This window comes from Colletotrichum chrysophilum, assembly GCF_026319265.1.
Source record: "Colletotrichum chrysophilum strain AFK26 chromosome Unknown scaffold_34, whole genome shotgun sequence".
Classification (NCBI taxonomy): domain Eukaryota; kingdom Fungi; phylum Ascomycota; class Sordariomycetes; order Glomerellales; family Glomerellaceae; genus Colletotrichum; species Colletotrichum chrysophilum.
The window spans coordinates 140,531-164,534 of NW_026517321.1; the positions used below are offsets into that span (position 1 = coordinate 140,531).

General features: G+C 55.4%; 5 protein-coding genes across 5 annotated transcripts; all 5 read right to left on the minus strand.

Annotated features, from left to right (window-relative positions):
• Nucleotides 1-278: 278 nt before the first annotated feature.
• Nucleotides 279-1,742, minus strand: COL26b_005172 (uncharacterized protein; the record flags this gene model as incomplete). The annotated part of the gene is made up of 1 exon (XM_053178028.1): nucleotides 279-1,742. One exon carries the CDS (start codon nucleotides 1,740-1,742, stop codon nucleotides 279-281), a length of 1,464 nt encoding a protein of 487 aa, XP_053037987.1.
• Nucleotides 1,743-3,581: 1,839 nt separating this feature from the next.
• Nucleotides 3,582-4,699, minus strand: COL26b_005173 (uncharacterized protein; the record flags this gene model as incomplete). The annotated part of the gene is made up of 2 exons (XM_053178029.1): nucleotides 3,582-4,571; nucleotides 4,640-4,699. The coding sequence occupies 2 exons, from the start codon at nucleotides 4,697-4,699 to the stop codon at nucleotides 3,582-3,584; spliced, it is 1,050 nt and encodes a 349-aa protein (XP_053037988.1).
• A 738-nt stretch (nucleotides 4,700-5,437) lies between these two features.
• On the minus strand, nucleotides 5,438-6,969 carry COL26b_005174 (uncharacterized protein; the record flags this gene model as incomplete). The annotated part of the gene is made up of 2 exons (XM_053178030.1): nucleotides 5,438-6,360; nucleotides 6,420-6,969. 2 exons carry the CDS (start codon nucleotides 6,967-6,969, stop codon nucleotides 5,438-5,440), a joined length of 1,473 nt encoding a protein of 490 aa, XP_053037989.1.
• A 4,428-nt stretch (nucleotides 6,970-11,397) lies between these two features.
• Nucleotides 11,398-13,470, minus strand: COL26b_005175 (uncharacterized protein; the record flags this gene model as incomplete). The annotated part of the gene is made up of 3 exons (XM_053178031.1): nucleotides 11,398-12,607; nucleotides 12,884-13,337; nucleotides 13,404-13,470. The coding sequence occupies 3 exons, from the start codon at nucleotides 13,468-13,470 to the stop codon at nucleotides 11,398-11,400; spliced, it is 1,731 nt and encodes a 576-aa protein (XP_053037990.1).
• Nucleotides 13,471-16,609: 3,139 nt separating this feature from the next.
• Nucleotides 16,610-18,641, minus strand: COL26b_005176 (uncharacterized protein; the record flags this gene model as incomplete). The annotated part of the gene is made up of 3 exons (XM_053178032.1): nucleotides 16,610-17,825; nucleotides 17,909-18,470; nucleotides 18,575-18,641. The coding sequence occupies 3 exons, from the start codon at nucleotides 18,639-18,641 to the stop codon at nucleotides 16,610-16,612; spliced, it is 1,845 nt and encodes a 614-aa protein (XP_053037991.1).
• Between the last annotated feature and the right edge of the window lie 5,363 nt (nucleotides 18,642-24,004).

The following is a 24,004-nucleotide window of genomic DNA, read 5'->3' on the forward strand; positions in this document are numbered from 1 at the left end:
GACAAGTATCTACGACCACCTCTTTATGTCCAGCCAGCGGCGCATAAACTCATGTAGGTAGTCGCGCAATCGTACAGCAAGAACCAAAGAATGTCGCAATTTCTCAATGACTATCCCACTCAAAGTCACAGGGTATTTCCATCAATTCCATGATCACACCGTCCAAAGTCAATCATATGCAAGATTTCGGTGGGGTCAATCGGTCCGTCCGGTCCCGCAGTGAGTTCGTTCGTGCCATGGAAAGCTGCAACCGCAAATCGCACATCGCAGCATACTGCTCAGCATATTTCAGGCTCATCTTTGACCACCTCCACCAATTCCTCCACTCCTCCGACCTCCGTAGGCCCGCTGGTGCCCTCCGGAGGAAGGGCCCAGTCCGGCATCGGGCTGACATAGCTCCATGCTCCTCCGGCGTCCTCGTACCGGAGACTGTGAAGCCACAAGGACAGCTCATGCTGGCCCGGGTCGGTGTACAGAGGAGTGTCACAGATCTCGCAGAGCTTGCCCGACAGCTTTTCCGCCCTTCGCTTTTGGTACAGGTCCACCATTTCATCGTGATAGGCCACTGCGTCCGCTACGTCTTGCTTTCCCATCCTCTCCAGCCGCGCCATGATGTCCTCGTCAGTGTTCTCGAGTGCTTCACTGTCGTTCTGTCCAAGATTGATGCCCCAGACGCGCTGATTGGCGTATAGAGGGTCATTCTGGATTGGATGCCCCAGATGTTGGAGGTGCACACGGATCTGGTGTGTCCTGCCTGTCAGTGGCAGACAACGAACGATTGAATAGCCCTCCTTGTTGAGCCAAGGTCGATGCCTTTCTGCCTCGAGCTCTTCCGGCGTTTTTGGTCGATCCTCGGTGGTCGTCGTAGCACTTGGGTTTTCGGGCGAGTAGTATGCGAGACGCTTGAAGACGGTCCGTGCCGACTTGCCATTGGCACGAACTCTGTTGAGTCCAAGTCTCGGGGATATCTGAAGGACAGGCTGGTCGCAGACAACGTCGCCATCGGGAAACTTTCCAATTACACGTGCCAGGTATTCCTTGCGTACCGTGCGGGCTACAATCTGGTCGGATAGTCGGACGGCAGCGGGCTGGTTTTTCCCGATGAACATGAGGCCACTGGTGAGGCGGTCTAGGCGATGGCACGGGTAAGGCACAAAGTGCTCGCCTCTCTCAGACTTCATGATCTCGATGAGCGAGTTGTACATGTATCTTCCAGCAGGGTGCACCGGCACGCCAGAGGGTTTGTTGACAACAATCATGTCATCATCTTCGTGAATAACACGGATTGGCTCAGCTGTGACAGGGGGTTCATGACGATGAATGGTGTGGTTCACCACGTCGCCGTTCTTAACCAAGTGATCCGGGCCGACAGCTTTTCCATTGACGACAATTCGCCCGGTCTCCATTGCCCAACGATAGTACTCTACCGTGCGGTCTCTGAATTCATCTTCGTAAATGTCGATTAGCTTCCGGCCACGCCAACGTTGCTTGGCGTTGGTGCGGTAGGTGAAGTGATAAGGAGCAACTCGGCGAAAGCCGCCTTCAAAGAAGTAAGGCCGCGGCCACATGTCGCCAACAGGAGTTGTGATCACATCAGGCAACTCGTCTGCCTCTGGAGCTTTAGCCGGCTTGGGTTTTGGAGGCTGGACGACAATAGCAGTGGTGGTGGCAGCAGGGACAGCGACGGGAGCTGCAGATGGCGCCGCCGCCGCCGCTTCCTCCTGCGTCTGCTGGGAAGCCATAGAAGAAGAGAAGAAGCCCAGTCGAGAAGATAGCCTCGCCAAGGGCACAAGGACAGACTGCCTGATGGTAGCCAGTGTTGATAGGCCGGGGGAGGTCAACTGCCAGGAGGAGATGCAGCAGGGGGCGGAGTGGCGGGCGTATGAGCGAGAAGGGTGTGTGTCTTTTTTCCTCGAAACTGTCGGCGACTGGTTGGCGAGGAATGTCGAGCTTTGAGAAGAAAGAACTTGTTGTTAGTTCTCCCCGCACAGCTCGCGGAATCCCGAAGGTATACTTCGCTCTGTGTACGTTGACCAGATGTATCTAAGAGTCACAAAATTGCTGGCGGTCAGACGTGGCAGAACTTTGCTGTACTTTTTTTTTTCTCATCCTCCTCTGGACTTTGAGGATCGGCAACAGCGTGATTGGCCAGACTCAAGGTCAAGCTTGAGACGTGTCTGTTTATGTAATCAATGTAGATGGGCTTACGAGGTCGCCGCCGCCGCCGCCCGCCCGCCAATGTAACCAACAGTGCTAATTAGCCCTCGTGTGGGCAGTGTGGCATTCAACCGGCCATTGCATGCCTGCCTCGGTATGAAGTGAGATCGATTCTAGATCCTCGGACAGCTTCTCCGCACACATTAGTTTAGAGCCACAAGAGCTCCCCCTCCTTCAAGGCTTAAAAACGAACACGTTTGGCCTTAACTCAATGATCTTAACTCAATGATCACCAAAGCTACACAATTTAAGCCGGTGCAGACTTCATCGCTTACTTCACGGCCGGCACATCTTTCGTCGTCAGCCCTGAAGACCTCTATCTCACATCTCTCGGGCAAGCAATACCCGCCCATCTACCTGCCTTGCCTTACTGCGTAAAGCTCAAGCTCCGGGCACCCATCTCCTCGTTTCCGTTCCATCAGGCAGCGAAACATGGCCAGCTTCGAGAAGCTAAAGGGGCGTCGAAGGGAGGATTACCGCTATATTTTGGACTATCGAACACGATGGTGAGCTTGTTGCTTCCTTGCAGTGATTTTCATGCCTGGCGCTGCTGCTTCTCTCCACATCATTCGCCCTCCTCTCTGCCGACATCAAGCCAGTTGGTGGGCATGGATGGAGGGAGCCTGTCCCTTGCAAAGGTTCCCCGGCGCCGGCGCCACTGCGACGAACCATCGCTTTGCCGCGTCGCCATATCTCCGGACCAAAGCGTCTGCCTCAAGCCGACGGCTGTGTTTGTGCGCCCGTCATCCTTCCATCGTCACATCTCATCTCTCACACAATGCAATAGTATCATTCTCACTGCCTGGGCAGTCAATAACAAGGTTTCCTAGGGCCGATAATGACATGTATCAACACATGAACAACAGCATTTACAACTTCTTGTATGGCTCCGAACCCAACACACTTGTGTCCTTGAGGCGCTCTAGCTAAAGGCTGCAGATACGATTCCGTCGTCAACACATACCTGATTGAGCATTGCGGCCTGTCGCCCTCAGGCTCCGAGCAGCACGGCCTCGTGGTACACTCACACAGTGATTACTTTGCGTCCATCTCTTTCCCCGCGGTTGCGGAAGTAGCTCTTCGGGTCAACAAGCTGGGTAAATCAAGCGTGACTTATGAAATCGCCGTATTTGAGAAAGGCCTGGATGAGGTGAGAGCCGTCGGAGAATTTGTTCACGTCTTTGTCCAGAGATCTACCGGCCGGCCAACCGCATCTGGAATGAGTGATGAAATGCGGAGAGGCTTGGAGCGAATTCTCGTGGTGGAAACCAAGGAAAACAAGCTCTAAATTGAACTCTGTCACCCACCCACAAACGTACAGAGCTTATCTCACCCGCACACCACCTGCCTTAGCTAGGCCCCTCTCACAGTTGCAACTCCAACTTCAAACGCGTTCCGTCCTGTTCACCACTCTTAAATATCTTCTCCAGGAACTCCAGGTCCGCCAGCGCCTCGTCAGTCGACTGCAGCGGGTTCGGCTTGCCCGAGACCAGGACCTCGGCCCATGCCTTGACCTCCTCCTTCACACCTGTCGTTTGCTCAAACTGGGTTGTCCGTGCTTCGCCATCCAAGGGCTTGACAATAAGCTCGTGGCCAGAGACTGTGACACTGCCATTCTCACACGCCACTTCGAAGTCAAAGGCGCTGAGTGAAGAGCCGACACTGACGGCGAAAGACCCGGTGGCGCCTGAGCGAGTCTTGATGACGGCGTTGATGGTGTCAATGGGCGGAAGGTGCGGCCGGGTCAAGTCCGAGAATGCGGCGACCGACTCCGGGGCGGCCTCAGTACCGAGAAGTAGACGCACGGTAGCAGCGAAGTGGACGCCACCGTCCAGAAGGAAACCACCCTGGTAATCAGGCTTCTTGCGCCATGCCGTCTCAATGTACTTGCCACCTAGCTTGACGAAGAAGAAGACTCTGGCATTGAAGCCAGTAACTTTGCCTAGTTTCTGCACCTCGTCCCGTGCAGTGGTGAAGCGCGGCTGGAAACGATAGTTTTCGGCGATGGCGAAGGTAACGCCGTTCTCGGCAGACACTTTCTTGTAGTACTCGATTAGCTTCTGGGCACGAGCGACGTCGGCGGCGATGGGCTTTTCAGCAAGAACATGCTTCCCAGCGGCCAAGGCCTGCTCAATGTACTCAGGCTGGTTCGGGATGGGCAAGGCCAAGATGACAGCCTTGATGTCGTCGCGGGCAAGGAGGTCCTTGAAGGACTTGCCAGCACCCGAGTCGTCTGAGTACAGGTCGGGCGCAGCTCCAGACTTGTTGGCCAGGCTTGCTGTGTCCTTGGCCGACTTGAGAGACCTCGAATAGATGGCCTTGAGTTCCAGTTGGTCGCTCGCCTCCACAGCGGGCTGTTGGTAAGGTCAGTGAGCAAGGTTCTTCGTGCAAGATAGGCCCAGAGTCTCTTTGGACGACTCACCAAATGCTGTTCCTTGGCGAAAATCCCACCCCCAACAATCGCAATTCCGATGGGTGCCATGATGACGAGTTTGACGCGATGGTGCAGGTATTCGGAGGGGAAGACGTCTGCCTTGCTTGAAGTTGGTGGTGGACGAGACGGAAATGTTTGGGCAATGCGTGAAAAGAGGAGAAATTGGACTTGTCTTATTCGCGATGTGCTTCCTATTTATTTAGGCTGATGCAAAAGGATGGAAAGGGCCTCTCTTCGTCTCCATTACCGTGGCTCGAACTGTCGGACAAATGCCATCATCGTCAGTCCCCTCCAATGCCTGGAGAGCACTGCGTTGATAGTGGGGTTGATGGCGGGGTCCAGGCGCAACTGGTGTTCAGTGACACAACTGCCCCGCAGGAGCTCGGAGGAGTCTAGACTGCTCTAGGAAGGTTTAGCAGTTGGGATGCCCAGACTGAGAGGAAGGCACGCGGGCACGCAGGCATCTACCTACCCACCTCAGTATGTTGGTTGCTTGGCTGGATAGCAATACCTCACTCTTTAGCAAACGATGTGAATATTCGCCATCAGTTCGCCGAATTGCACAGTAATCATCTAGTTTGTTCGTGCTTTTTACTCTACTTCTCAGCCAATCCTTGGGGATTGCTTCTTTTGTCATGGGTCATTCCAAAATCAACTATTTACTCGAGACGGTGGAAAAAACACCTTGCCAGCAGTTCAACACCAACAACACCAATGCCACCCAGACAAATCGATTTGTCCCTATGTACATCCAATTCGCATCCATGCCTGACCAACACCTTCTGCCTAGACGGCCTCGTCGTCGGGAGCATCGCCTTCTCCGTCACTGCTATCATCAAGGCGATCCAACGCTCGCTGGCACTCCTTGTCCCACTTGCTGAATCCAACAATAACCCATTCGAGGGCGCCGACGAGATACAGGGCAACGCACTGTCCAATCCACAGACCGGCGAGTCCCCAGCCGTGGAACGCGAGGTAAATCCCGGCCGGTAGTGCCCCGCCATAGTAGCTGACGAGGTTCACCACAGCCCCAACCCACTGCCGTCCCATCCCGCGAAGCGCACCACCACACGACCCGTTAAGCCCGTCGGCGATTTGGAACAGAGCCACAAACGGCATCACCTCGCCCACCAGCCGGATCACTCTCTCGTCGTCGTTGAAAATACGCCCGAAAACATCCTTCGTCGCCATCAGCACCACTAGCACCAACGTCCCAAGTATCACCGACAACACTGCTGCAGCGTGTGCTGCCCGCGCTGCATCCCGAGCTTTCTGCGCCCCCAGCAGGTTGCCGAGTCGAGCCGACGCCGCAACCCCGAGCCCGAACGGGATCGTGTTGATGATTTGGTCCGCCGTCATGATGACTGACTGCGCCGCCAGCGGAATCGTACCCAGCCTTCCCGCTGCCAACGCCACGATCTCAAACGCCCACCATTCCGTTCCCACGTGCACCACCCCCAGGATTGCCAGCTTCGCAAAAGGTCCTACGTTCTTCAGCGCCTTTCGCACTTGCAACCCGCCCCAGCACTCTTTGCCACGCACGAACGCCGCATACGCCACGAGAAGCAGGAAAGAGATCCAGTACGAGATGCCCGTGGCGAGAGGCGCGCCGTACAAACCAAGGCCTAGCGTGTGGATGAAGAGATAGTTGAGCCCGGCATTCATCGGCGACGTGATGAACAGCACATATGTTCCCGGCCGATAGATTTCTTATTACTCAGACATCAGCAACCGTCGCTTTTCTCCATGAGATGAGGTAACGACTCACCTTGCGCCTGCAAGTACTTCTTCATAGCCTCAAACCAGACATACCCCAGTCCGCCAGGGATCAGGCACCGCAGGAATCTTGAGCTCTGCACGCAAATGAACTCTTCTTGACCCAACGCCCGGAAGACTGGCTCGGAAAACCACCATAGCACTGCTACAACTGCATAAAATGCCGACAGGACAATGATGCCCCTTTGCAGCAGAATGCCCAGATCGTGCTTATTGGTCGATCCGGTAAAACTACTAGATGCAAGCGTGTCGAGCGCCGTCGTTCCACCAAGGGCAATGAGCCATGCGGTGGCCATAGCGAACATGTAGCTGAAGGCCGCGGTCGCGAGAGCCTCTGGACTTAATCTACCCACGATGAGCACACTGATAGTCTGCAGACTGTTCTGCAGCGTATAAGCCAAGATGACCGGAACTGCGGCCTTGGCCAGCAGCAAGATCTCGGCCACCCATTGCCGGATTTGGGAAGGTTCATCGGAGGCAGAGCCCGGTGGCTTCCGGAGGAGAGCTGTGGTTTCGGAGGGGAGCGGCGGTGTTGTTGCCATTGTCTCGGAGGACGACGAGTCCGGCATTTGATCGACACTCACTGACTGTGGGCTATTGTCGTATTCGTCGAGGCCCCGGAGCCGAAGGTTGATTCGCAATTGTCCAGATACCCAAGAAACCGAGCCTTTCCAGAAACACGCCAAACCGGCCGAGAGCACGAGTCAAGTGAAGCGTCGCACGAAACGGATGAGACAGACCGAAGCATGTGTTTATCTCAGCACCAATGAGTAGCTGGCGAATCTCGTGAGTTTCTGAGAAGAATAGGAGGGAACGAAGGTTCAGACGGTCAAGATATCGACGAGGAAAAACGGCGAGAAAAGCCCTAGCATTGTATACGGCATTTCCCCAAACTCCATCTAAGGGTTCCCCTCCATCACAAGCTCGTCTCAAATCCTGAGGTGAAGTATGAGATAGCTGACATGAGCCAATTGGCACTTGCGACGCAGCAACTTGACCGCTCAATGGCCAAGAATTGACTTTCAACGCCTCTGGCGAGGCAAGCCCGGCCGGTTCTGCGCGGGGAGATCCCCTCAAACGACGGCTCGAGATTGGGCAGTGATAAGTGTGCATTTCGGCCGACACGTTTTTATTTCCACGCTTGCGAGGGTCTACACGTGCGAAAAGACGATAGACAACGGATCGATGGCTCTGAGTGGCTGCTTCATGTGGCGCACGGCAAACGGCCCATCCGAACTGACGCAATACATGAAGTTGGATGCCTTGAACGAGCAGGCGGTCGGCACGCTGCGCAGTTGCTGCGACTCTGCTTCCTTTGGCTTCGAATTTTCATTGCAATGCGGCGACATTTAACATTGAAGAACGGTTGCGTCAGAGAGCCGCAGTGCTTGCCCCAGAAATGCCAATCTCGGATCTATGGGCTATGGGGTTCGCTACGCTAGACCAAGACAAGGAGAGAACAGACATTCGGTGCAGAATTCTTATCTCACCCGATGTTCTGTTATCTCTTCCACGGGCCAAGACTTCAGCGGCAGCAGCAGGACCACCCACCTGGCACCGAACCTCAGCAGCGGCACCGGCGGCCAAGGCGGTCGGTGACCATGCGGTCGATGGCCGACACCGGTGTTGGAGCCAAACCCACCGGCCGAGTGGAGAGCGAGAGACGAGACGAGAGGGGGTGTCGTCTTATCGGCCAGTGGCATTGCTCTGAATTCTTCAAGACGTACTGCATCGCAGCCGCACTCCAGAGACGTGTACCGTCCGCCACTGAGAGACTTGTTCAGGTCCCGGCGCTCAAGTACCGGTCCCACACTGAGCTCATCTGAAGACGATCACCGAGAAAAAAACGCAAGACCACGACAGACACATGAAAGAAAACAAGTCTCCAGCTTGCATCGACGCGAGAGTCGTGGTGGAACGAATAGAACGAATGGAATCGTCTTGGAAGCCAGTCTAGAAGAACCTTGACCGAAAGAGGACAAAAAAGAGGCCATGGTCGGGGTGTCAAAGCGCAACGGCGAGGGGCGGGTTCTCGAAGTAAGTGAGATCTACAGGAAGCACACGCAGGGCAACATTTGCACTTGCGGCGGCACACCACTTGCCTGCGACCACGGACACCCAATATGGCCATCTCCAGTCATGAGAGCCGAGTAGTTCGCTAAACCAAGATATGGAAGGTTTCGCTGCGGAAACTTCTCGAAAACAGCCCGACTAGTCCTGGCACCGGTTAGATGTGGCATCCAACACATGTTGAACGACTTGGTGATGGCCAATAGATAGAGACGACACGACTAACGAAAGGTGCCCTTTTGTGTCTTTCATGAGTCGGGGTGACTCGCGAGGAGATGCCAGGAACAACGGCTCAGTCCAATGCGACACGAGGCTACTTGAGTTGAGTTCAACTCAGTTTGCCTTTGACCTGCGGCATAATATGGATGGCTTTCATGGCAACTGGAGACTCGAGTCGGGTAAAATGCAAGCCCAGTTGCTGCAAGCAAAAAAAGCATACCACTGGCATGGCATGCATGGAATCGTCATTCAGATCTCATATTGTCGAGTTTTGCGGGTATGGTAGCTAACCAGAGCTGCAGTGCAGAAGCCAAAATTCAAAGCGAACGGACCCTGCCCGCTCTTCAACGCCTGCCCAGTGGATGAGCGACAAGAAAGATGCCATTCTGATCGCCCATCACAGCCCGCATAGTAGCAACGCAAGGTAGATTCCTTGCCTTTCACGCAAGGTACAAACCAAAGCTGACTGAAGTCTATTGACATCTTTGCAGAGGTAGGATGTGAGAGGCTGCAGACGCCCTGCGTGGTAGTAGCTCGGTTCTTTGATTGGAAAGGAATTCGTTCGAAACATGCTGTGGAACGTGGTTCTAAACTCTAATGCATATCTGGGGATCCTCGACTGCCCGGGACTGGGCCTCGACGAACACCACCCATTTCATCATCGCTATTTGAGTCGGGCAAAATGTCGCTATGTAGAGTACAACCGCTCTGCCATCCCTGCCATCCTATACCATGGAACACAAATGTCCTTCCTTGTGTTGCTATTCCCTGCTCTACGATACGCTACACTGCGTGCTTGACACTCACTCTCGCCCATCACACCACTTTGCGGCACCGCACTTCCATACCGCATAGCTGCATGCTGCTATCATCTCTGTTTCTTCCATTTCAACCCCTCCAAACCGTTGCCGGAAGACCGATCCCGTCGGATCTCTGTACAGTTGAACGGGTTCTCCCTGGCTAGGTTTTCTAGCGGACATTCGGGATCGACGCCGCCATACCTTAAAGCCTTGCAACTTTGACATCAAGCTTTCATGTTGCTGCGGGCGGTTGAGAGATGAGAGACGCCAGTGGCCGGACCGGCGGAGTATGCGCACGTCGCTGAGCCTCCAGTAGAACGGCCGGCCGGAAGGGAGGTGCAGTGCGCTACCGGCGCAGACGACGGGCGTGCGGGCAGGCATCCGGGTACGGGTACGCCTCCACTTGCAACCGTTCCGACGTGAGGCCATAACGATTGTCAGACACGAAGATGGAGACACTTGCTTGCTCAGCCCCTCATCCGCCGTCTCAACAGCCACCGTACCGACGACCGTTGATGCATCCACCAGTGCCACCACAAACAAACCTGAACACACATGGCCACAACCGGACCACAACCGGACCGGACGACAAGCTCCTCTGCGGCATTACCCTCCCCGTGGGAGCGGTACCTGTTAGCCAGAAACGGTGTCAAACAGTTTAGGTTCTTCAGTGCAGCTTCTGGCACATCCACGTGGCTCCCGCAGGGCGAACGGACGACGCCCGCGGTGCACACCTCCCTTCGTTCTGTCCTGAGCCAGGCCTCCTCGCCCGTTTCACGGGGCCCCGAACGTTGCTCATCCCGGCCGTGGCGAGTTACATGTTGCCGTCAAAAACGTGGACAGTGTCGTATCGGCCTGAACTGTCAGGAGAGAACTCGTCCGTTGGCGCCCGCTCCTGGGTTTTCCTCGCACGCTGGAACTTTGAGGAGCTCCCACAACAGGGGTGGTACGAAAACGCAGAGCAGAGAGAAAGGGGAGGGGGGATGAGGCCTTGTACCATTTCCCACTCTTTAGAGTTCAGAGCCGCAGCAACACAACAGACCAGACGCAGCCTCCTCCCCGGCTCCTCACCCCTTCCCCTCCCTGCTGGTGCTGTCTTCCTCCAACCACCGTCTCTTTCGCAACGTCTTCAGCAGTTGCAGTCCAGCCATCCTCGTCTATCATGCTGTCGCTATGCCCGCGGAAGGTGCAAGCGCTTCCCCAGGAGTAATTTCGGAAGTCGGATCGTAGGGATGGTCAACGGGGAGTAATGACGACGTTGTGAGCAGCCTTCCAACGCAACCATAGCATCGTGACGCCCCCCTCCTCCCGAAATACAGAAGAACAAAAATAAAATAAAACTTCCCTGAACCTTGCCGCTGCCCTGCCCTGTTCATTCTTCGCTGTTCTTGCTCATGTCACTCTTCATGCAGCAATGAATTCCCCTCATTTGCATTGGCCAGCTTGCGGGCCCCTGGACAAACCGCATCTCTTTGCTTTGCCGCCGGCAAAGTAGATCAAGTAGGTTTTTTTCTTCAACACCTCGTGGCAAGTCGCAATGCCTGGGAATCCCAGAGAGGTGCCTCCAAATGCAAATAGGCTGCAGACGAATGTCCAGGGCTCTTATGCCGGAAAACGTCATGCTGTAGAGAGTAACCCGCTCGCGAGTGGATGCGGACTGTTCCACCTCGCAAATCTCTGTCTGTCTCGTTGTCGGTTTAGTTTCGTTGTCCTGCATGTTGCGGCCGTTGTCCGTTTCGTTCAGCCATATCCATGATTCGCTGCCGTCGAACACGCATCCGCATACACCCAGAGACGTGTCCCTACAGGACGTGGAAGAAAGACACACACACACAAGCACAAGAAGGAGGAAGAGATCTTGGCCGTGTACACGCCTCCCATTCACCGCTCTTCGCGCCCGGAGCGCCACCTCCCTCCTCCTCGTCCGCCGCCGTCTCCCTGCCCCTCTCCATCGTCCTCCTCCGCACCCTCCTCGCTCTCCGTTTCCGCGTCTTGGCCTTTCAGCCAGTGCTGCAGCTTGAGACCGGCCTTCGCAGCGCCTATAGCCACCGCCCAGTTGTCCACCCCGAGCGCAAGAGTGCTGACCATGAGCATGTTCTTGACAAAACGCCCATGCGGTGTCGTGTGGCACGCTGGCGCAATGGCCAGCATGATCCAGTGAAAGGTGCCCACTGAGCTATTCCACGCCGACAGGGGTACACGCCACACCGTTGCCCATATCTGCAGGAATTCGGGCTGCGTGCAGGCCACGCTCAGCGGGGTTCGGTTCATGATGGCCCGGCTGTACACGATGGCCGTCGCTCTGATAGCCTGGTACATGTAGTCCGAGTTATGCTGTTGCTGCTGCTGGCGATGATGATGGTGGTGATGAGGCGCTGTTGCCGTCGACTTGGGGCTTGTCGGAGGATCGCTAGCGTCCGGCGCAGAAGCCCATTCCGGCGTCGAGGTGGGGTCGTACCCCGGCTCCGGTGGCGAGCGGCCCGGGCCCCCGGAGCTAGGTCCGGCTGCTGTGCCTATACTCGAAATGCTCCCGCTCCGTGTCGATCCTCCATCCGCGCCGGCGTAATAATCGAGACCCGGAGAATTCCCCCTCGTCGAAACTCCCGGCGATGATTGCCGATGTCCTGGTATCGTAGGATGCAGGCTCTGAATGTGTTCGTGAATGTACCTCCCCATGAGCTGTACCTTTCTGGATGCCGCCTTCGTCGGTGCCCTCGTCGTTGTCGTCGATGTCGTTGTCGCTGTTTCGGTCGATGGATCGGTCGTCTCGTTCGTCGCCACGTACGCCGCCTCCACCGCCTTAAACAGGAACCTCACATTGTCGAGTATTGAAGCCGTCGCCCGGTGGATGCCGAGAGACTGCGAGCACTCCGCGTAGCTCGGCAGCGTTCCCACAGATGACAGGCTGCAGACAAAGGGCGCGGAGTGTGTCATGCGAAGGGGCACGTCTTTTATAGGGTCGGCGAAGGTGTAGTCGGCCGTCCACGGGGTCCTTGGGTCGCCGCCGCCGCTGCCATTGCTGCAGTCTTCCTGGGGATGGAGCAGCAACAGTGGGCTGTTTTCGTGCGCGAGGGCTATGGAGACATCGTGACTACGAATGAGTCAGTCAAAGCGGCTCCAAGACAGCGAAAAAGTCCGCCGGCATATCGTGTCTTGGGATCGAGACCCATTTACGAGTCAAGGAAACGAAAAAAAAGCGAGAGAGGGTCAGACGGACGAACGGATAAAAATATCAGAGCGAAAGAGAGACCGGGAAAGAGCAAAATATAGAGACGAACAATAAACCGAACGGCGGGATACCCAGGAGAATGGGAAAGGTAGCCCCCAAATATGCTGCAAAGCAGAGTCATAAACCCAACCAACGTACCATATCGCGTTTTTCGCCAAGATCCCGTTCATCCCGAGACGGTCGAAACCGCCGCGCAACCTGATCATGTCCCGGAGACCTTTGAAGTGGTGCTGGACGTCTTCGTTGTTATCGCCCCAGTACCACTCGGCAGCGGCGAGCTGGATTACGCTCGCGATGGCGGCGTCGTTCGTGCCGCTTGTTTCCCCGACGTGGCCGGTATTGCTCGCCGCAGCGGAGTTCCGCCCGGAACTAATGCGTTGGTTGAGCATATGGATGGCACGCCCTTTGCTGGCCATAAGAGCAGTCCTGGGCAGGTGCCCAGTCTCGTGGATGTAGCAGGCCGAAGCGTACATGATTGTTTGCACGACCAAAGGTTCTTGGATACAGAACGGAGCGTAGTGCTTAATGAACGGATTGCTGGGGTCCGGATCGCCTGTGAGGGAAGCCTTGAAGCGGGAAAGCACGTCAAAGTCTGTTGATTGCCACTGATGTTAGGTTCATGATGACAGACCACATGCTCCGGAGAGGCAGAGCTCACATATTCTGAGTAGCTTCTTATTCAGCGGCGTCTGGGCAACAGGGAGATGCCCGAACTGGTCCTCCATGTCGCCTATAGACCTCTGGATCTTTGTTTGTGCTGAACGGGCCCATACGACAGGTATTACCTCGTCTTCGGCAGTCCACTCGTCCTTCCTGCAGTCGTTTTCGGCTCCCAGCACATAGTCGGGAAACGCGCGACGAAACGTCAAGACTTGCTGCGATGCCTGTGAGGGGTCCACGTCAAGCGTGTAATCCGAGTCACCGATGACTAGCTGAAGCCGTGTGGATAGGGATGGTCTAGCATATTCTTGCGGTTCTGATTTTATTTCTGGTCGTCGTATACTTCCAGGTGAGAAACTGCTTGACGTGGGTGTTGTGTCAGAGCCGCTGAGAGCAGCCGGAATGGCAGCTGCAGGCCATCTGCTTTGGAAATGTGCCGGCGTCCCAGATGATGAGGGCTCGTACGACAAGGGACTCTCAACGCCAGGAAGATCGCGAGTAGCCCCTCGCCCGCCGACTCTTGTTGGGGTCGGGAAGGTCGAGGTTCCAGGTATCCGGCTGGGAGCGAGCCGTGTCAAACCACATCCAAGACAACAACAAACAGTTGATAAGGGGATGTGTTACTTACTTTCCCAAGCGATATTCGCATACTGGCTGGGGGAAACGACGTTGACAGTTGCCACACGGTTGTTGTTGATCGCACTGGGTCGACGGTTAGTCTTACGATTCGTCTTATTTCTGGATAGGATGAAATTGGGGGACGGGCGGTCTTATCCCGTAACAACCAGTTGTGCTGATGGCCTCAACAGACGAAGGGGGCCTATCAGACAACGAGTAGAGGCTTAAGCGGTGTACATGCCTTCTGCTTTCGCCTCCTACACTCGCCGCAAGACGTTGTAGTCCTCTCGGCTCGCATGTTACGCGATGCCCGTAAGTGCCGACGCTGCAGCCCTTCGGACATGATCTGAATGCGGCGATTTCCCCCTAACCATGTGGGATCTGTTCCTGTTCCACCTTGAGGAACCGCTTCCATGACGTTGGGAGGGTCTTTCGACCGTAAGGCTGACTTATAGGGATGCCGAAGGGGGTCATGGCGAACCACCCCAGGTAAGCAGCACCTATATGATCACCGAGTGAGAAAAGGAGGCTTGGATGCAGCTTGTCGGATTTTGACACGTTTGGCTTAGCGTCGTATTTGCCGGGCTGAGAAAAAGCCACAAGTGGCATCTTCCGCGGTGGTTTGATCGATCTGCATTAGCCTGGCTCGCTAGTGCTGGGGCACCTGAATGGACTAATGGCAGGTTGTTGAAACGTATAAGAGCCAGTCGCATCATCTATTGTGACGGAGAAAGGGAGCTTATGGCCGAATTTGCTGTTCATGTCCCATCTTGGTGATTCCATGAGGTGGAGGGGCTGGAAGACCGGTTGTTGGGGTCACGTTGAAATCACGTCTCGAGAAAGCGCTTCATTTTTCGAGGCAACGTCTTTGCTGCATTTGGATTCAGCCATAAGCGGCGCTCCACCACTTGGTTCTCCTCCGGCTTATGAGAGTTCTTTCAGGAGGCGACGCCATCAGGCTGGGGCTAGCCACAAAGCATTGTTGATCATGGCAGCTGAAGCTCACCGCTTCTCGACGTTAGATGACCGATGCCTATTCAAGACAGAACGGGAACGCTCATATCGAGCTTCTCACTCCTTAACAGAGCTATATCGGGTCTGACGGGTCGATCTCTTGATCTGGCGTCGTGCCACACAATCCGGGGGTAACAACGCGTGTCTCAAGCAGGCTAGGTAGGCAAGAGCTGCTGACGTGCCCTAATCGGTGAGTGCCGTCTGACATCGCGTCGTATGTTGTTTGAGAGCAAATGTCAAAAAACAATATGAATGCCCGTTGGAAAATGAACAACGATGAACCACAAGGCACCGTTCAAGCCGCTTGGCTCTACTCCACCGGAAATGTTCCCGTAGATTGTCAGTGACTTGCGATGGCAGATAGCCGCACTCTTGCTCATTTTGAAGTGCCGACGAAAAGAAAAGCGGAGTTAGACGAAAAAGAAATGAGGCTGGCAAAAATGGTAGTCTTTCGACATTGCGTTTGAGATGCTCGCAGATTGATCGACATCTCCAACAACCAGCAGGGCCAAGATGGCCGAGGCCCTTCCATCGCAAGGCACGTCAGGACTCAAACGTGGGCACCTTCATTTCCTACAAGTTCGTCAGCCCTTGTCGTGGCGCCAGAATAAGAAAGGCCTGAGAATGAGTTCGTAAATTGTGCCATGAGAATGTCGTTCGACCACATACTGTCTCGCAGCGCTAGTAGAAGAGCACATTCCAGTTGGCCAATTTCGTGAGGTAGATTCCCGTTGCCCTCGTTATTTAGGACTCGAAGACATGAACAGAACTAGAAAGCCCTTCTGAGACTTTGTCTGGTGAGGGAGGACACTCTTTTTTCTTTCGAATCTGTCTCGTGGCGTCAGGGGGTGGGACGCTATGATATGCCACGATAGCCAGCTGAATGTCTTGAACATCACATCGTTCCCACATGAAGGGCATCGTGCGCGCAGCGAGTTGGGGGTAGCCAAGCGGATAAAACTTAAAGAAATAGCAAGATTTGGTGCATGATTGGCGGGCGAGGGACAAAAATATGAGTGCATAAACGAGATGGCCGGAAATATGATGGGCACGAAGAGAGTTCCGGGACAGCGGGGGATACGCGGTTTAAGCTTATGGCCGGTTCGATCAACAAGCTACCTTAGGTACGGATAGAGAGAGGTTCACGGTGCCGTGACGTAGTGCCCCACTAGAACCCGAATAATCGGAAATTTGCCACCCGGCCGGGAGGCGGGCATGCGGGAGACCTTCGGATGATGGAGTCACAGACTAGGGCTAATTCAAGACACGGAACTTGGATGGCAGGGAAAAAGAGCATTATCTCATTATGGTGACCAGCTTCAGTGCCGCGGCTGAGCACCCGAGCTAATCACATGTGCTTAGAATGGTATCTTTACTAAAATCCCAGGACCTTGATATCAACTTCCCAAAACGCCTCATGTCATGTCGCTTTCCAATCAAATCTGAAGCCACCGGGAGGAGGTATCCACTGACGTGCCATTTCTGTGTTGTCTCATATTTGGAGACATCGAAAGCTGTTCCATGAAGGATCGGGGAAAGAGCCTCGGACGTATATGAAACCAGCAATTTTGACTATCTTCCACGGTAGTCTGGCTTCCTTGCCATATTCACTGGTGGGGGTTCGTCGTCAACGGGATAAGGAAGAGGATTGGCGGTATTGGGGCGACGGCCTCCAGCCATTTGATGTTCCGGGAGTGGTGTTTTCGGGGGTAGCGGCGGAGGGATACGTGGCAGTTGCGACTGCTGCACATGTCCGTTAGGCGGCGGGCTCTGCCATCTAGGGTGCTCATCTGGGCTCATGATAGCAATCTTGTCGGCGCCGGCGGCGTATCTGTACTGAGCTGGTGTAGGCGCCGTGACAACTAAGCGATCGACTTCGTCGTCATCATCCGCCGAGTGCGCACTTGGCGGCGGCGGGTATGGCCGCTGCCCAACAGGTGGTGTCCCAACCTTGAGAGATTGTGGTGCTTGTAATCTCTCGCCAGAGCTTCTTGGGGAAGGGCTCATGGGCGAAGGGACATGCAAGTTTTCCATTCCAGATTCATACGACTGACGGCTAGGCGGTGTATTGTGTGGCGGCCATGACGAAGGAATATCGGCTGGCAGCTCTACCGCAAATGGCTCACTAGCCTCCGACGTGGACTTGACCAGCTCGGGCACATCCGGCAAGGCGCGATTAAAGCGGATGTTCGCCTTGTGAATCTTGGCCAGCTTCGCAGACGCGCCCTGCACCATCCTCTGCTCAACTTCCCGCCTGAGATACTGGCGTGTGCCAGTACTGATGTCGGCCAGGCGGTGCCACTCGTTCATGCCAAACTCGCCAACACCGACCTCCACGTTCAGACGATAGTAGTTGTCGACGCTGACGTTTCTCTTTGCAAGGTGCTCTTTCCTCATTTGCTCGTGAATCGCCTCACAGCCCTCGATCTTAGAAATGAGCTTCCGGCGTGCCTCGGCGAAGTCTCCCATAAAACCTTCGTACCAGACATGCTGATTGGCGTCGCTGCCCTTTGGTCGTCTACCTGTTCCGACACTGACGAATACGCCTACCTCGCGGCCAGGCCACTCATTCAGTACTGCTTCGTCCAGGGCTTCCGGGGCGGGGTTAAAGGTGCCGGCGCCGTCGTCGTGGAAAACAGATTGACCGATTCGGATAGGCTTGAAGGCGAGACCGATGGCGCACGTTGCGCGGCCAGCTTGCCAAATCTTGCAGTCGAACTCGGGCGGGGGCTCTCTTCTCGAATCGTAGGATCGCAGAATGGCTGGGGGGCTGCCCTTGCGCGAGCCTCTATACATCGCTAATACAGCCCTACTTGTGTGTCAGTCATTGCACGCTTGACCGGATATTTTGTTACCAAGGGTATGGCTCACGTTTTTGTTCTAGTTTCTCTAGCATCGTAGAGCCTGGCATTGGGATTGCCGTAACGGGAGTTGAAGGCGGGGCGGGCCATCTGAGCCTGGGGGCTGCGAGCGCTGAAACTGACAGTGCTCGCGTTGCTGGTGTGTCTTCGAGGACCAGATGAGTTGGAGTAAGCCGAGTTGAGGGGGCTAATCATATCGCTCTCAGTCCCATCGTTACCCTCCTTCTCGTAGACGGTGTGCTCTCTGACAGCCTCCCTGATGGCTTCCTCCAGCTTCGACGCCTTGAAAAGTGTTGATCGATAGGGTATTCCGGCGATGGTTTTGTCCGTCTCAAACACCATGCGTGTAAGCCTCACGTACAACTGCTTGCATGTCTCCAAGTCAAGGCGCAGTCGGCCGAGCATCAGGGCGATGAGGCCGCCAGTTCCTGTTCCGACGATAAGGTCGAAGTGGTCGCATGGCTTAGGGATCTCGTTTCGGTGTGGTGCTCTTCCTTCAATCTCGACGTATGTGCGGTGCATAAGCTCTTGGATGATAATGAGCATGGAATAGCCGCGAACCCCTCCACCATCTGTCGCAAAGCATGTCAGTACGTGAACCTCCCGGTGTATTTCGCGCACTGCTGCTGATCGCGTGGCGGGCGAAGCATGGCTTTGTGGCTGAAGGTGAACGTACCTAGAGATAGAATGCGAAGAGGAGGTCCTTTGGTGGTGTCCCTCCTCTTGACCCCATTGAGGTCCATGACTTGCGCGGGTTCCCGTGAGAACGCCAGCTTGATTATGATCGACAGGGGTCTCTGTTGGAAGTATTACTTTGGTTTTGCACTCGAGTTTGTTCGTCTGGCGGTCCCAAACGTTCGTGTCGCAGTAGGCAGTGATGTTTTTGCAAAATGGAAAATTTGGCCAGCTGGGAGAGATTGAGACTAGCAGGTGCAAGTGTGTAAGTACGGTAGGCAATGAGGAAGAGGAGGCAAGGCAAGGCAAGGCAGGGTCAGGGAAGGGTGCGGCAGGCGGCAACACAGGTTGATCAAGTGACGCAAGGAACGGTTTGCGCCCTGGATGGAGGGACCCTGTCCACTCACAGGATGGGTCCTCTTGGCCCTGTCACTTGCCCACTTGGTGAAGAAGGACTCACCTTTTTTTTTGTTTCGTTTTGTTTCCAGTGCAGTGTTCCCCAATCTCGGTGAGCACCCAGCGCGTGGAAGTGTGTGATTCCTATCGTGATCAGGGCTGTCGTCGTGGCGGCCCTTGCGGACTAGACTGTCCAGTCCAGGCCGAGGATACAAGAAAAATAAAAAATAAAATAAAAGAGGCGGCAAGAAGTGGCAGCGACGGCAGCAGTGACACACAGCGACGGCCACAGCAAGTGCCAGAGCCTAGAGGTGGAAATGCAGGTGAATGGCAGGCAGTGACGCCAGCAGCGACTGTGCTAATTTAGAAATGGCCGGGGTGGTTTTAGGCGATGAAAGAATGCGCGAATCGCAGGTCGTGTTTTGCACGAGACCCGGCGTCTTGGCTCCCTCTTTGGTGTTGCTGGAGCGAGTGGGAGGCGGGAACGGCTTCCAACACGGCGAGGATCTTCAGGTCGTCCCCCCACTAGAAGGCGTTGAGGGGGTAGCGTGGCAGCGAAGCTCCGGCAGAGAGAGGTCTAGCGCACGACGAAGGCGACGATGATCTTTATTCGCTTCAGGAGCAAGCAGACGGCAGAGTATTCGCAAGGTATGAAAGAGGGCGCCGACGGAGGTTTATGACAAGCAACGGAGGCCGGCAGCATCGGGTCGGGCAGGCAGTGGGATGGGGGAGGCTTGGTTGGATGTGTCCCCGGTGTTGACTTGATTGCGTAGTGGATGCGCCTTCTCGGAGGAAGCGAACTTCCTTTTTTCCCTTCCCCACGGAGGGATGCGGCCTTGGGCTCAGCCAAACGTCAGCAACCACCGCCAAGACACTGGCTACTTGCCTACTTGCTTTAATGGACCTTACTACGGATACCGGCTTTCTACAATGGAATACCTCGACCTCGCGGCCTCGCCTTTGACACGGCTCAACTTGAGCCAGATGGAAGAACTCAAAAATTGCACGTCCTTTCCATCCTTGCCGACAGCCCGCCGCGCAGCACCTGCCGGGCCGCTCTTCTCTCACGGGCTTCAGCGGTCTACCTTGTTCGACGGCCCTCGGCTGAGTACCTTACCTGAGGTAGGTAGGTAATGGAATGAAGCGAGGTCAGCTCAGCTTCTCACGCACTCTATCTGCCGTACGCTGCCAAGACCACGATGCCTCTCTCCAGAGGCTTCCTTATTCGACGCACACTGCATCACATCGGCTATCCTGTCACTTATATCCAATCGACCAGGCCTCAGTTCAAGGCCCCGCGAAAAACAAACAGACTTGTGGTTGGTTGTACGAGTTATCATGCTGCATGTTATGGTCAACACACTGGGTCATCCCGCGCGCTCTGTCGTCTTCGATCCATTCAGAATGCTCAGATGTCGCGAGCGGACATAAGGCACGCTGCAAGGCAGAACGAACAGACGATACCCGCTTACGTTCTGCAAATCCAAGTGCAGCAAACAGCCTAAGGTACCGCACGGGAATCTGGCTGCGACTTACCCGAAGCTCCTTCAAAGTAAGGTCGCTTACTACTACTCTACTGGAGACCAGATGGCGCCGAACCCCTCAACATGTTTCCCTGCAGCGCGGGAGACTGGCCCTTGGACTGGACGGCTAAATAAGGTGGTTTCTTGCTGTAGGTAGGATCCCGGGAACCTGCACTAGAACCGTCCTGTTCTTTGGAAACCACTCCTCTCTCAAGGCCGCCGGTCGCAATTCAGCCATTCGACAAAGCTGCGTCTTCTTCCATCTCTAGGAGCAGGGGTATCGCCAAATGCCCCACCGCGTGTCGGGGGTCCTCAGTCCTTCACCGATGATGGCGCTGGATCTCGTTCCCGACACTGACGTCTGATAAACGAGTCCGAGTTTAACTCACCAGCCACGCAATTGTCAGTCAAACAAGTCTCGTCCCGTTCGTCGATTCCGGAGGCCGAGAAACAAGCTGCGTCTCCTACTTAACGCCGGACACTCACATAAGGTAGCCTGAAATACAGTATCAGAGCCGTACCGAATACTGAACAAGCGAACCGTCAGGACCAGCAAGGATACCCCACCAGATCCTCGGCCAGGGCATCGAGGCCCGTGATGACCATGATGGCATGGCCTGTTTCTGACCTCAGCTGCTCAGCAAGTTCCCCCGCCTGCCTCGAATTCACGGACAGCAAAGGCGTCGCATTACTTGGCATCAGCATTATGCCAATTCAATTTTCAAGAGATTTCCCTCAATTGGCGTCTTTGCGATGTCTAGCTGATGATGCTGGCTGACACCCACCGCTTCTGCGGCCTCCCCCGAAAGAAGCAGCTGTTTCCTGAGCTTGCGCTGCGCTGCGCTGCACTGCTGAGCAGATATCCTGCCATTCTCTCCCAAGGTAAGGTAACGCATAACCTGACAGCTGCAAGCAAGGGACCCTTTCCCGTGACCCTGCCCGCACGTCAGCAACACAATTGTTCTTCCGCTCAACATGTGCCGCCTGGCCGCGCTAGCTCCCACCCTCTGCGTTGAGAAGAGCCGCGAGTCCGACGCCTTGATTGGTCACGGAGCGTGCTGCGTACCGAACAAGAAGTTCGAAACCAGTGGCCCGCGTGGCTGTGCAAGGCTTGGGCTTGTTGGCATGGACGCCTCCGAGGAACTCACCCCAGAGTCAAGAGTGTCAGGTCACCCAACAGCCAGTCAGTCATTCGCACGCGTCTCTCTGCATGGCTACAGCTATCGAAATCGCCACTCATACGCGCTCTTGTGACAGGAGCACGTTCGCTTGGCTCCTCTTGATTGCTCGCATTGTCTTTCATGGTCTCTCTTGGCGATACAGTCTCAATCCGCTCAAGTCACCTGCCTCTGAACTAGAAGATGGTTAATGGCCCCCGATCGTGCCCAACGGGGCTTTGGGGCCGACCCAGAGGCCCCGCCACATCAAGACAGGTTTTTACTCTACCAGTGTCCGCCACCATGGAATCTCCTTGTCGCTTGGGCTCGTTCGGCAAGCGGTTTTCTAGAAGATGGTTCTTTCGCATTTTTGGGTCCATGAGCTTGGCCGAGCAAGCGACTTGGCGGTCAAGCAAGTTTCTGCGAATTAACTAGGACGGCAGATATATTGAAATCCTCGATTGTTGAGGCCCTTTTTCGCCTGCAGCTCCATCATATCGCCGAAAGCCGAGCAGTCAGGCCGAGGAGGCGTAATAGAATCCACACGAGCTGCGTCTCTGGCCTTAGCGGACTCTCGTATTGGTCCCATCGCTTTCGGTACCGGACCAACGAGTGAGAGGTCATGCTTCCGTGGAAGCCCGACCGCTGACGAGTCTCCGGGAGCGACGGGCGGGACGGTCGGACTCCGGGCGCCTCCCTACCCGGAGACCCACTCCCCGACTCGGAGTCAGAAGCCGCTGTGCCCAGAGTGGTTCTCACATTGTCTCCGTGACCAACCCCTCTGCCTGGTACTGCGATGAATTTGGCAAAACGCCCTGAGGAACACGACAGCAACCTAAGGCGGCAGTTTGCCTGCTGGTGGTCTCAATGCCGCAGCATGCTCCTGATGGCTCCAGCTGGATTGGTGATTGGGACTCTGCAGCAATGGCGCCTCATCCGCTTACCTAGTGCGCGGAAAATGCCACGACCTATGAATGTTCAAGTGCAAAGGGGCATAAAGTCGGATCCAAAAGTGCCATTTCAACGGAATTGCATGTCGACCATGGAACTGCCTGAGACGATGAACGTTCTCGAGTAAGCAAGAGTTGCATGATTCCAGACCTGGCTGTGCATGGCACACCATCCAGCGATGATGCAGCTTATTTATCCCCAAGCTCCCAGAGCTATGTCCCCTGCTTCCAGGAAAGACCCTTCATCGTCTTGGTCGTCAGTGCCCCAGCCGTGGCAGCCAAACTGCTCTGCTGGAGGGCAGAGACGAAAGGCTGCAGTGCGCGCTCAGTAAGCTCTGTAGGGGTCTGGGTCAAAGCACTGGAGCTCTGTTATTTTACGTAGTGGTGATGGGGAACTCAGCCGAAGTGTGCGATAGCTTAATTACAACCACAACAAGCCTGTCGCAAAGTAGGACAGGTAATGTCAGGTAGGGCATGAACAGACATTTGGTGGTGCGAATGGCCTACACCCCCCCAAAGATTGACAAAGACATACATACGTGGTAGGGCGCTAGGCTGGACCTCAACAGAGCGCGAGTGATGGTGTGCATCCATCTGCGAAGCGAAGGTCCCGCCCAGCTTTGCGCAACGCGTCGTGGTGCCCCTCCGATGGAAGGCTGCAACGGGGCCAAAGAAGAACAGGAACACGGATGCACTGGAACCTGACGAGACGGGGAGGGACGCACGCCCATTGGCCGGCGGCAGCGAGGGAATGGAGTGATGAAGTGTTGGAGGGGTGGGGCTGGACACCTGCAGCCATGCCTTGTGAAAGTGTAAGTCATCGGCCTTGCAGGAGGATGAGGAGCATCTCTCCCTCGGCGGCGACGGCGACGACTTCTCCCGGGTTGATTGTCAGACCAGAATTGGGTCTTGTGCCGTGGTCCGCCGTCTGCCTTCTTGGACGTGTCTGCGGTGAGATTGACTGGCTGGCTGGCGTGGTGTGTCGTCTGTATCTCTCTCTGTACTGCATGGCACGGCATAATACTGCAACAACCAAAGGTCGGATGTCGGTGAGCTACCTACCTGGGCTGTTGCGAGAGAGACAGAGAGAGACGGAGACGGAAAAGTGTCGGTCAGGCCATGCCAGGCCAGGCCAGGTCAGATCAGGACGGCTCGGTACAATTGAACCGTACCTTGGATGAATTCAACGGCAGTGAGCGAGCAAGGCTAATGCCGTGCGCCTGTCTCTGATCGACTGCTTCCTTCTTCTTCTTACCTACCATGGCTGGCAGACAACGGGCAACGTGCCTCGACTCCTAAGGCGTGTCCGATGAAGCTAGCAAGCTAAGCTGCCTTGCAGCATGACCGAGAGACATGTGGCTCCATTCGAGGGCCGCAGTCAGGTCGTGGCTGCAGTGGACACGGC